The following is a 12,410-nucleotide window of genomic DNA, read 5'->3' on the forward strand; positions in this document are numbered from 1 at the left end:
AATGAAAAGTTGCGAAATGAAACAGGTTGCCAAACGTTACGTTGCGAAAAGGCAGTACTCGATCTAAAGTCACTTTGAAAGTTTCACTTGGAAAGTTCAATTTAGTCCTTTATATTTTTAACCCCCGATGCAAAAAGAGGGGTGTTATAAGTTTGACCGCTATGTGTGTCTGTGTGTCTGTCTGTATGTATGTCTGTGGCGCCGTAGCTCTTAAACGGGTGGACCGATATGAATGCGATTTTTTTTATCTGAAATCAGGTTTTTTAGCGATGGTTCTTAGACATGTTTCATCAAAATCGATTTAGCCGTTTTTGAGATATTGAAGTTTGGGTTTTCCAACTTTTTATTACTTAGGTTATAATTTTAAGAGAAGGCTTGTGCTCAGTAGTGAGAGTACTTACTAAAGCATCCAATATTGGAATTCACTCCGACACAGTCGCATTTGTTTCTATAACTTGTACATTTTAAACGTCGATCATGTATGGAAATATGGTAGACAAAAACCAACAAAATCTTGAAAAACATTTACAAGGGTGTTTTATTAAACTAACCCAACTAGGTATCTCCTGAAGTATTAAGGTTACTTAATTAAAATTATTAAGATATCTTGTATAGTTTTAAATATCTTTTAGAACCAGTTCATTTCTGAAAGAGATTAAGATTAACCCTAAATTTCTCGGCCGACTATAGGTTCGCATACCATGGTTGTGTTGAGCACGGAGGACGGAGGCCGGAGGGCGAGGCACAATGCACCGCGGACGAAGGGCATCTCCATTCCGACATCTTTCCGGTGAGTGCCGCCGTACCTACGGACCTTTTGCGCATGATAGCTCACAGTCTTTACGCCATTTTTTTATCGGAGATAATTATTAATCTTCATGCCAATATTAATAGATGTTACTATAGAATCATTTGCACGGACACGTTCACACTGTGTTTCATAACAAATACTATGAATGATGGACACCAGTCAACTGACGTATTTTCTAGACTAAACACTATTTTCCTATAGATTTTGTATGGTAATAATAGCTAGTTAGACATCTCGACTAACTACTTATTTGTTTTAAAGCAACTAAAAATATATTTTTTATCAGGGCCAAAATAAAGTGTATTTTTCTAGAGTCGCGAGGTGTATTTATTGTTTCACGTTCCCATCTACCCTATTCCTTTGTTAAACAAAGTCCAAATAGTAACAGGTTTACTGTAAGCGACAACGAATTGTAGAAATTAAATTGGGGCGCCATCTCTGTAACGGTCACATTTTTTTGACGTGATTAACTTGAACACGGCAATTGTTTTGTATGAAAAAATCGTCTTTCGTTTGTTTTCTACTGTACATGTATTATCGTATTTATCGTACACTAGTCACGTTATGGAACTGTCTCTAATAAATTATCAGAAATTGTACGAAATTCTTAGATGTTTGTTTTAGTTTAATTAATAAAATTAGTACCCACGTATTTGAACATGTAAAAGTACTAATTTGATATGGGAATGACTTGAACCTTGTGTTTTATTACCAATCCCGGATTTACCGACAAAATGACTAATTAGGAAAATACTATGAGTAATTAATGACATTAGAGGTGAACCTTATCATGTTCATAACAGACAATTGAATTTAGTAGGTACCAGAGGTCGTGGGACTGACAGACGGACATACAATCGCAGATTGTGATCGTTGTGTGCGCTTTGTATTTGTGTTTTATGACTAGGAAGTTGTGGAAGTATAAGGAATAGTTTCAGAGTTTTAGATTTCATTAAAAGATGATAATTAAATTTTAGGTTATTTAGTTTCGGAGTAACAACTGCCGCCAAATTACTATAAATAAAATCTAAAAGTACAAGTAACGTTTACGCTCGCTGAACAATCATTGTCATAAGTTTACGAAATATATTGGGTATGTTAAGATCGCGTGATCGCGGTGGATGCGGAAAGCACAAGACCGGTCTGAGTGGAGAGCCTTGGGGGAGGCCTATGTCCAGCAGTGGACGTCTTTCGGCTGACATGATGATGATGATGACTAAAATTGATTACTTGTGTAAAGTGCTTGCTTTTATATCCTACTGAAGAGATTACTGTGATACCTACATACAAAAGTTCACATTAGGTATATTTTCTACGGGATGTACGTACAGTCACCAGCATTAATATCTGCCACAGCGGAGCGTGCAAAAATATCTGATAGGTCCTTCCGGCCCTAGAAATAGAGTCGTATCAGATATTTATGCACGCTTTTTGTGTCAGATATTGGTGCTGGTGACTGTATCAGTAATAGACAGAAATATTGGGAGGTTTTTAAAAATAATAGCTTTCTAAAGTCCTCGGAAAATATTTATAATGGAAATTTATGTCTAAAATTGCTGAGAATTGTCTAGCGAACGTAAAAGTCGGTTTCCATAACTTGAAAGTTCTGAACAGTGACTTGGAAGTTTCAAACTTTAAAGCATCTCAGTTTCCTGCTTTTAGAAACAACGAATAGTAATAAATACGAAACTTTGTAGAAGTCAATTTCAATGAACTATAAATAGTTACTTTGCTACCCGCAAATTGACCAGAGTTCATCATCAGCGCAACAGAAAGAAAGAAAGAAACAAAGATTTATTTGGTTCCATCAGTACCACCACCGTACAGTAATAAGACTAAAACGCTAAGGCCGTCTTGCAGGAAAAAATAAATCGAGATTTAGTAGTTAATCCAGGCTTATACATTTATGTAAATTATAATGTAATGATGTATTGAATAAATAAATAAACTAAAGTAAACTAAACTTAAGCTTGACAGTTAAATACAATTTGATACTACTAAACTGAGCTTAACGCTAACTCGAGATTTATTTTATTTACTGATAATAAAAACTAAGTTACGTGGTGACACGACAGGACACCAAAAAGGCCTCCACTCAACATGTGTTGCCACACGTAATGCAACGCCGTTTTCTGTGGAGCCCACACGTTATATTATAATACATACGTATGCATGAGGCAGTATCTTTGCCCCAGTCGAAAGACGGAGAAAGAGAAAAAAAAATGTATAATAGACAAACAAAACAACATATTTGTAATCTGTGAACAAGAATATGACGTGGCTCCTGTGTGAAACAAAAATTACTGCTGCCGTGGCAACACACATTCACTTTGCTACGAGATGAACTCTGGTTGAGTTCGAAACGCGTCAGCGTAGTATGGTGTTGATTGGGTTTGTGTGATGTAAATATGTACGTGTGTGTGTTGTTACAGGGTGGAGCGGAGGAGCCGTTGTTATCGTAAGGTCGCGGGTAAGCAAAGTACTTAATTGTTCTTTATAAACACTGACCAGGAATATAAAAAACCTGACGCGAGGGCAGCACTTCTACGTTTTATATTGCAACATTCTTCACACTTACATACGATACCTACCAGTCACATTGACAACGGTGTCGGTGATACATCCTTTCTAATCCCTCAGACTTTTTCTATGACAAATTCTTTTATACATTGTGAATTATTTTCCTTCCGAGGCTATGGATAGTCTTCGGAATTTTAACGCACAAAAACACAAAATAACACTTTAAAATACCACGCGCAAACAACGTTAAACTTTGACAGCAATAGACAGATGACATGACAGGTGTTACCAGTGCATGAAATTAGTTTTCCGCAATATGGCCAGGATTTTTATAATTCTGGTCAGCCTTTAGTTCACTGAATAGTTCTAAAACATGGTCATCCAATATGTTATCCAGAAGTGAGGTTGTCACTTAACGTAATGTCAGAACTCAGAGCTAAATACGGCACTCAGCGATATATGCACAGATAAAGTGCGGGCCGGAAACAAAAACCCGTGGGAACATTATAATGGTTCTTGTTAATAAAGAGTCATTGAGGTTTGTATTACTTTGTATTAATAAACGTTGTTTCGAAATATTTTGTTCAGTGTGCTGCGAGTGCTGCGACTAAGCAGCATTGGCAGTAATATAATGATCTATTTTACGTTACCTCTGATCTGTGAATCTTGCTTTTCTTTGGTAATAGTTTATTTAGGGTTCCATACCCTGGGAGTCCCAACGCAGCCCTATTACTGAGACTCCGCTGTCTGTCTGTCTGTCCGTCTGTCACAGGGCTCTGTATCTTGAGTCGTAATAGTTAGACACTTGAAATTTTCACAGTAAAAGCAGTGTAAATCTTAGATTTTGTAGAAAAACGTTTTGCTAAATAAAAACAAATAATATTTGAAATCCGCATTAAGTAACATTAGACACAAATACAATAAAATTTACACAATTAGACATAAATAAACCAAAAGAAATACATGAAAAAAGTAACATAATACACAATTTGGTGTGTTCTCGCAAAAACGAAACGTTCGCTGACTCAGCATTATACTGAGGCATTAAACGCCAGCAGCGCTGATTTTCCGCCAGAACCGCCAGAAGTGGTATTTTTCTCTTAGCTAGCTAGTTGGATGATCTGGACGTGTTCCTTAAGACTGGCTACGCCGCTCCAAATTGGGACGAATGAAGGGAATGGGGGCGCTTTCTCCAGTAGTGTAACACTTGGACAAGAAGTATTTGGAATTATTACTAATTAGCTGTTGCCCGCGACTCCGTCCGCGTAGTATTCGTTTATCGCTATCCTGCGGGAACTATGTAATTTTCCGAGATAAAATTTATCCTATGTTCTTCCCCAAGACTCAAACTATCTGTGTACCGAATTTCATCTAAATCGGTCCAGCGGTTTAGACATGATTGAGTAACAAACATACAAACATCTTCACAAGCTCTTACATTTATAAATTTTATAATATTTAGTAGGTTAGGATAGGAAGTAGGATAATAAATAAATTTATATTCTTCCATGTGGCTACATTCGCGTCACAATCAGACATTGGCGTCGACCTTATAGCACCCCTTTTTGCGTCGGGGGTTATAAACCACCAAAATTTTCATTTTATAGTTCACATAGGTAAAGTTAAAGGAAACTTGCTGCTTTCACGTAAAAAAACCGCATCAAAATCGGTCCATCCGTTCGGGAGTATGATGCCACTGACAGACAGATTGGTGTCAAAACTTATAACACCCAATTTGTTAAAAATCACGTCATAATGCTCTCAAAACCACGAAAACCATGCACCGAAAAACACAACGGTTCTAAAAGTCCATAACGCCTGACGAATTAATGCCTCAAATATCTTTACAAATGTTTTATTGAAGCACAAAACAAAACGCAGCATGGAAATTACAATTACAACACATTTGGAATCACAATTGTTTTCACCACTCTTTCTGTCACACGATATAGAATAGAAGGAGATGGTGGATGTGATCGAGATTCGAGAGCGCCCGCGCGTTAGACAATACGGCCTCTGCAGGGCTACTACGAAACTCGAAACTCGAAGTTCGTGTCGTGCGGTCCCTCTGACACTTATACTATTTAATACGAGAGCGAGAGGGACGGTACGATACGAACTTCGAGTTTCGAGTTTTGTAGTAGCCCTGCTGATTGCAAGTTTATCTACGCCAGTAGGTACTATGTGTTTACCTACTTATACGAGTATCAACAAATAGGCCCTTTCACACCTCAAAGCTACGTAAAAAAACAAGTCTAAGTTTTAAGGTCTCTGCCCATTACACCGTATCACATCATGGCCGAAATAGCAACGTGTTAGGCAAAAATATACGCAGCGGCACAAAATTTGACCCACTACATACAAAATTACCTATTACTGCATACGAGTACATAAAGGGCCAGATTTTTTGCCGCTCAGTATAAATATATTCTTTGTGTAGGAAAGTATGAGACTATGACCACTAGCACGTTTTGTAACCAACCGTCTTCGTCGCGTGTCATGTACACTTGACATTCCGTTTCTGACACGTTCCTACAAGGGCCATGGCATAATAAGGAGAGTGGGCAGAGACCTTTAGTTCCATTGGCCGGGTCTCGACCCCTATAGCTGTACCTGTAGCTGATTCCACATTATGTATATACCTATAGTCACTAGCACCAATATCTGAAACAACAAGCGTGCATAAATATCTGAATACGACTCTATTTCTAGGGCCGGTAAAACGCGTCAGATATTTATGCACGCTTCGATGTGGCAGATATTAATGCTGGTGCAGACTGTACCTGTAATGACTGTAATGTAGTTGCAAACCATTTTTTGACCACTTGCTGGAGTCCGATTGAGCTGAAGTTTGAATATTAATGTAAGTCCGGTGACTATACTATAATCTGGGAGTGAAATTCTGGTGGTCCGGCCAGGATCGTGCCGTAAGACGATAGGTCTCTTCAACGGTTTAAGGCATCAACATGAAACTTTGTACAGATACATAATTTCAATGACAATGCAAGTATTAAGTACTAAAAACAAAAAGTAGTCTCCAAAAAAACTTGTGTTAAAAATTTAATAAAAGAAAAAATATTTTATTCATTGCATTCAAAGGAAATAAACACAAATGAAACAAAGAGAGTAAATTTTAGTATGTATACAATTTATTAGAGATACTTATTTAAAAATTAATCTATCAGTTCGTTATGAAGCCAATAATTTCTAATTTAAGAATTTTCCTACAGATAATTTTAGGATGCCACACATACTGTGTCAAGATGGACACGAAAAATGTAGAGTTAATTAAAGACCTTAAAGTACTTGAGTAAACAATATTGTGACATTCGGTGAAACTTATGAACTAAACACAACACGATGGCAGTGAGCGAGGAATTATAAATTCATATTTGTAATCTTAATAAGTAGGTAATTTACCAAGTATTATTACAGCTTGTAAGTTTTTGCGACATCTGAGGCTACATAAAGTATTATTTCAGCTAGCCTTCCTTTTATTTATTGTATTTATTATTTGGTTATTAGTTACTCTGAAAATTACACAGGAAGGAATGTTACAACACAGCAGATAGCGAGCGATAAAAAGCAATGTTGAAATTAAACAATATGACTATAAATTATTTGAAATTTTCTAAAGCTTGTTGTAATTTTGGAAGCTTTTAAAGTTTAGAGTCATTTTGTTATTTCAAGCTAATATTGGAAGATAGATTACTTACATTATAATTAGGTACAAGTACATTAAAAGCTACGTTATTGAGCATTAGAATTTAGTAACAAAGTTTTATCAATCTATGTACATTTTGCTTTATCACATTCACTTAATATTTAAGTACTTATTTTTGACGTGGTAACTTATATTTAGGATGTCATTTATTCTAAATGCACCATGTGCAATTACTATCTATTCGATTACCTACTAGAAAAGTAGATTGGCGAAGAAAAACAGATCAGTTTTATAGATTACTTTTTAACGACTTCTATCTTATTTTCCAAATGTTTACTGTGACGGAAAACGCAAGTAACAGCAGAAAAATAATCCTAGGTCATAGGATCGTATCTAGTTTCGTCGTCCCGTAACATAACGTATGGAATTAACCCGAGCAACTGGTACATTCCTAAAATTCTGTGTACCGACTTCGAGCTGGTACCTAAATTAAGGTTTAATTAGAAATTAGTTTATTATTTTTTGCTTTTCAGTTTTTTATTTTTTAATTTTTTGATAAAAAGATTTTATTTCATAATAATATTTTTTTCCGGCCCTTAGGGTAGAATGTTTTTCCAAATTTGTATGGGGCCAATTTCAAGGTATACCTATACAATAAAAAAAAAATCAAAATCGGACAACTCCCTAAAAAGTTATGCATCATACATTACAATCAGTGAGTGAACAATCAATCATCCCCTGTTTTCCTACCCGTGGGGTTTAGATTTTTTTTCTAAATGTATAATATGGGACCATCTTGGGAGTATACCCTTTCCAATAAAAAATGAACTATCAAAATCGGACTACTCTGTTACAGGGTCTCTGTAAAAAGTTATGCGTGGTCATATATATAAAAAAAATATAAATATACGCTACGACTTGCGAACCTCTTCCGTTTTTTTTCGTCGGTTGAAAAGCCCCATCGGGTACAAGGATTTAAAAAACAATAAGTAGCAGTATTTGTGTTCCAACGTATGTAGGTCCCATCATATCTATTGCTCTCTTCTTGATGAGATATGATGTACCTTCAAATCACTGTTACCAGCAACTCAATTCAGTACTTAAAAGAGTAGACTGCCACAGAAAATATTGGAAAATAAAAAAGACATTATATATTATGTAACTGCCACATTAAGTATAAAATATTTTTTTAGAAAATTACAGTTCATCTTTTATACATTTCGTCACTACTTTGAAAAAATCTCGTATCTAATATGTCAACAAAATTGAACCTGAAATTATCTATTTTGAGGTAGTACGAGTTTTTTTTTAAGTAGTGACGATTTTCCTCTTTTGTTTGTGGGAGTCTGACAGAAGACTTTCTAAAAGTGAAGAAATAGCTAAAGTTACGTAGTTTTCAGAGGCCGGAGTTGCCGCAGTAGTCGCCGATACGGTCCGATATGCACTCGAAGATATCGAACGACACGTCGCAATTGCGTCCGTTGTCTGAAATGGTAGAAATTAACTTTTGTTACTTAATCCTATCAAAATGAGAGGGCAGGGGCCGTAGTTCTAAAGAGCCCAATGCAAATCGGAAAATTTACACACATTGAAAGTGTTCGCAGGAGTTTGCTGATTTCCTCACAATGTTGTCCTTCACCTATATTTATTATTACTTATCTCTACTAAGTAAATTTGCAAATAAATTTTGAAAACTCAGAGGGGCGAGCCCAGGTTCGAATCCTCGAGACTGCTTGAGAGGCCTTTCTCGAGCAGTCGTCTGAATTCGCCTACTGAAATGAATGAATGAATGAATGAGTTCGTCGAATGAATGAGCCTTGGTCGTGTCAAATAAAAGATGAGGGTATATATTAACAGTGTCTTATATTCTGTTTTTTCTAACATGATTCAAATGACAGATGCCAAACTGACGTAACTAGAGTCACTGAAAAACAAATACAATAAATATATTCAACATTTGGAGAGTCACTTTCCGACTCTGACGACCAATCTTGCAAATTAATAATAAGTTCGTTTATTGTACCGCTTTTATTTTTACCGATAACCCTCACCTCTAGCAATTGCGGCCTATTGAAACAACATTTTAAAGGCGTTCAATAAAGAAAGTAAGTTAATATAACACAGGGCCTACGCAGTAACTTAACAATTTGTTAGCGAATTTGAGTTCAAATATTCGAACAATCAGCAGTTTTAATGTGATTTCATTTTTTCAAGCATTATCTCTGTTGGAAAAAATAAAAAATTAGTTACCGCCTTACAAAGTTACATAATCGTTACGAGTCATTTGAATCATGCTAGAACAAATGTAGTATAGACTATGAATTAGAGTCTTCACCTTTCTAGATACTAGATAACTGTTCTGGTGCTAGGCTGTACTGTAGAACTTACCCATGGGTACAGTCCTGGAGAACAGGTCATGGTTCTTCATTAGGCACTCTCGCGAGGCCTCGAGCACCGCCATGAAGTAGCCGCGCTCGTTCACGCCGTCCGAGTATAGCCCCACCAGCCCCTCCAGCGTCGGGAAACCGTAGCCGTCCACCTGGAAGGGTAATGGTGATAGTCAGAGTCATTGGGATGCAGTGGATCAATCCCAGGGTAGCTGCTAGTCTGTGCCTGGAGCAGCGCGCCAACCTAGGGTAGGCAACACTAGCGCTGCCCAATTTGCAGCCTATAATAGTGCTTCCTATCCTCAATGCATGCCCCAGGTCAGAGCCGTCTTGAAGTCTTCCACACTATGACAACTCATCAGCCACTCGACGCAAAGATAAATAATAATATAGAAATTTATAACTTATATCATGCTAGTGTTTACCCCCGACTCGCACGCGTAATGCATTAGATCCAGCAATTGAATTTAAATTTCGGGATTTATAAACGTTCAAAACAAAACTACTTAAAGTTTGAAATTCATCACGGATTTATTTTAGCAAGAGCTACCACCACAAGAGCACCAGCAAGAGCTGTGCACAGATGGTCACACAGACCACTGGTGTAAGCGAATGTTGACATTGGACTTATGCGACCCCATATTCGCTGAATAAGTATTAAAAGAGAAAAGAACCTGTGGAGTAGTCATTAAAAAAGCAAACTTATTCTTTTTCACATAAAACTATCCACAGTAGTACCGCCAGATGTTCCATTTTAATTTAATCTAATATTAGGCCCTCACAAGCAGACTCTCGCCGGAGGCAACTAAATAAAACGGTAATATCAATAAAGCTGGGAATAATTGGCAGAAAATAAAAATTAAAAAATAGCACAGCAAAGATAAACCGAGCAAAAATTTTACGACCCAACATAACCTTGACCTTGAACAGTACAAGACCTCTCTTCAGTAGGCTTCTTTTGAAATTATAAAGTCGTCAAATGAAACACAAATGACGAGTCCCTATTCTTCCCACTAAGTGATATTGTGACAACAAGGAGGAAATTACACACACTCACACACTTTACTCCAGTTGTGAAAGGCATGCGATTATCCTTTTCTTAGACGCCACGTAAGGCCTGAGACAACAATTGTCACGTTGTTTACACTTCATTTACAACGAGCTGATACACGGAGTATTTCTGCCAGTACATACTTGGCAACGTTCGAATTTTGTGCTAGAATTTATCAGATTTTTCGTTACAAATTTTCATTCAATACTACGTCTTACTTTGACGTACTACTGCGCTTTGAACGTCAAAGAAGTCCTCAAACGTGTACTCAAACATTTATCAATATAATGGGGGTTTATGTGACGGGCTATTATACCTACTTGGCGGTTGCATCGTAAGGACCGTTTCCGTTAGACAACTTCGACATTTGTGTCCGGCTTGGAATTGGTTTACAACTAAACTAGCTTTTGCGCGCGGCTTCGTCCGCGTGGAATTCGGTTATCGCGCGCTGTTCCCTCGGGAACTGTGCATTTTTCCGGGGCAGAAAGTAGCCTATGTCACTCTCGGGCCCATAAACTATCTCTATGCCAAAAATCACGTTATTCCGTCGCTACGTTTCCACGTGAAAGACGGACAAACATACAAACACACTTTCATCTTTATAATATTACTAGCTTTTTCCCGCGTATTCGCGCGTATTCGGTTATCGCGCGCTGTTCCCTCGGGAACTGTGCATTTTTTCGGGATAAAAAGCAGCCTATGTCACTCTCGGGTCCATAAACTATCTCTAAGCCAAAAATCACGTCGATCCGCCGCTCCGTTTCGACGTGAAAGACGGACAAACATACACACAAACACACACACTTTCGCATTTATAATATTAGTATGAATTGATGGATGAGAATCCCAAGTAACACTGGAACACTAAATGGACCTTACGATAGTAACGCCATCTAGCCTATCACAGAAACTCTCTATGAACTCGCATCATCACATACACATTCTCATTTTATCGTGCACCTGTCTAATTACCGTACCGCTTTTTTGTCAGGCAAAAGCGACACGGCACTGAAACTGAGTGCACATCTAGAAGCAGGAGGGCTGCCATTTACATTTATCTGTGACTCAACTCCTACAGATGCTCAAGCAAAACATCTTGCTTGTTTGCTTTAAGCACGCAGCTCTGCAATATTGCCATAAGCATAAAACACAATTTGTTATCATAATCAATTTAAGTAAATTGACAGCAAAACTGACCGTCTTTGGTTCGCTAAATGACTAATAGCAAAACGAGTCTGGCTTGCAAACGGCTTTGATATCACCGGGACAGTGTGAAATAGTGACCCAGGACTTTTATATCTGCGACATCCGCGCAATTTGTTCCAATGCAATAAATAGACAACATATTTTTCCCTCAAGTTTACGACTTGCCGTGTTTTATATTAAACAAATTGGAGCAATCAGCTCGTCACTGGGTCATAAAGCATTAAAACTCGATTTATATGAAATTCGTTATTTTTATTGCAATACGAGCATGTTGGCCTCGAACACTGGTGGTCGTTGGGATGAATGTACAGTCACCAACACCAATATCTCACAACAAAACGTGCATAAATATCTGATACGACTCTATTTTTGAGCCGATAGGACGTGTCAGATATATTTGCACGCTTCGCTGTGGCAGATATTAATGCAGGTGACTGTACCTACGTTCATTTTGTTTCTTCAGGTTGCCCCCACTACATTCCCGTATCTAGATGTAACATCTTTAACGTTACGAAAATTCAGTGATAATTTTACGAACCCCGCGAAGTTTTTCAGCCGTTGCACCTTGCACGCGGCGAAATGTTACAAAGGCTATTCAAAATACCATTAAAAATATCAATGGTGCTTTAAGACGGTGTGAAATAGTTAGATGTATCTACATTTTTGGCATAAAGTCAGCGGATTGCCTTTTATAAAGGCAATATCTATCCAATATATCTGTTATGGACAAAGTGATTAATAAGGGCATTATGTATAATGCCAAGCTATACC

General features: G+C 37.4%; 1 protein-coding gene across 1 annotated transcript in view; it reads right to left on the reverse strand.

The window, feature by feature from the left end:
- Positions 1-6,458: 6,458 nt before the first annotated feature.
- Obp73a (Odorant-binding protein 73a) overlaps positions 6,459-12,410 on the reverse strand; it is a 39,065-nt gene continuing 33,113 nt past the window's right edge. The window contains exons 5-6 of the mRNA XM_074095599.1: positions 9,384-9,534; positions 6,459-8,480 (exon numbers count right to left, since the gene is read on the reverse strand). Coding sequence (XP_073951700.1) covers positions 8,392-8,480; positions 9,384-9,534 — 240 coding nt within the window. The 3' untranslated portion in view covers positions 6,459-8,391. The remainder of the gene's footprint in view (positions 8,481-9,383; positions 9,535-12,410) is intronic.

This window comes from Choristoneura fumiferana, chromosome 12 (assembly GCF_025370935.1).
Source record: "Choristoneura fumiferana chromosome 12, NRCan_CFum_1, whole genome shotgun sequence".
Classification (NCBI taxonomy): Eukaryota; Metazoa; Arthropoda; class Insecta; order Lepidoptera; family Tortricidae; genus Choristoneura; species Choristoneura fumiferana.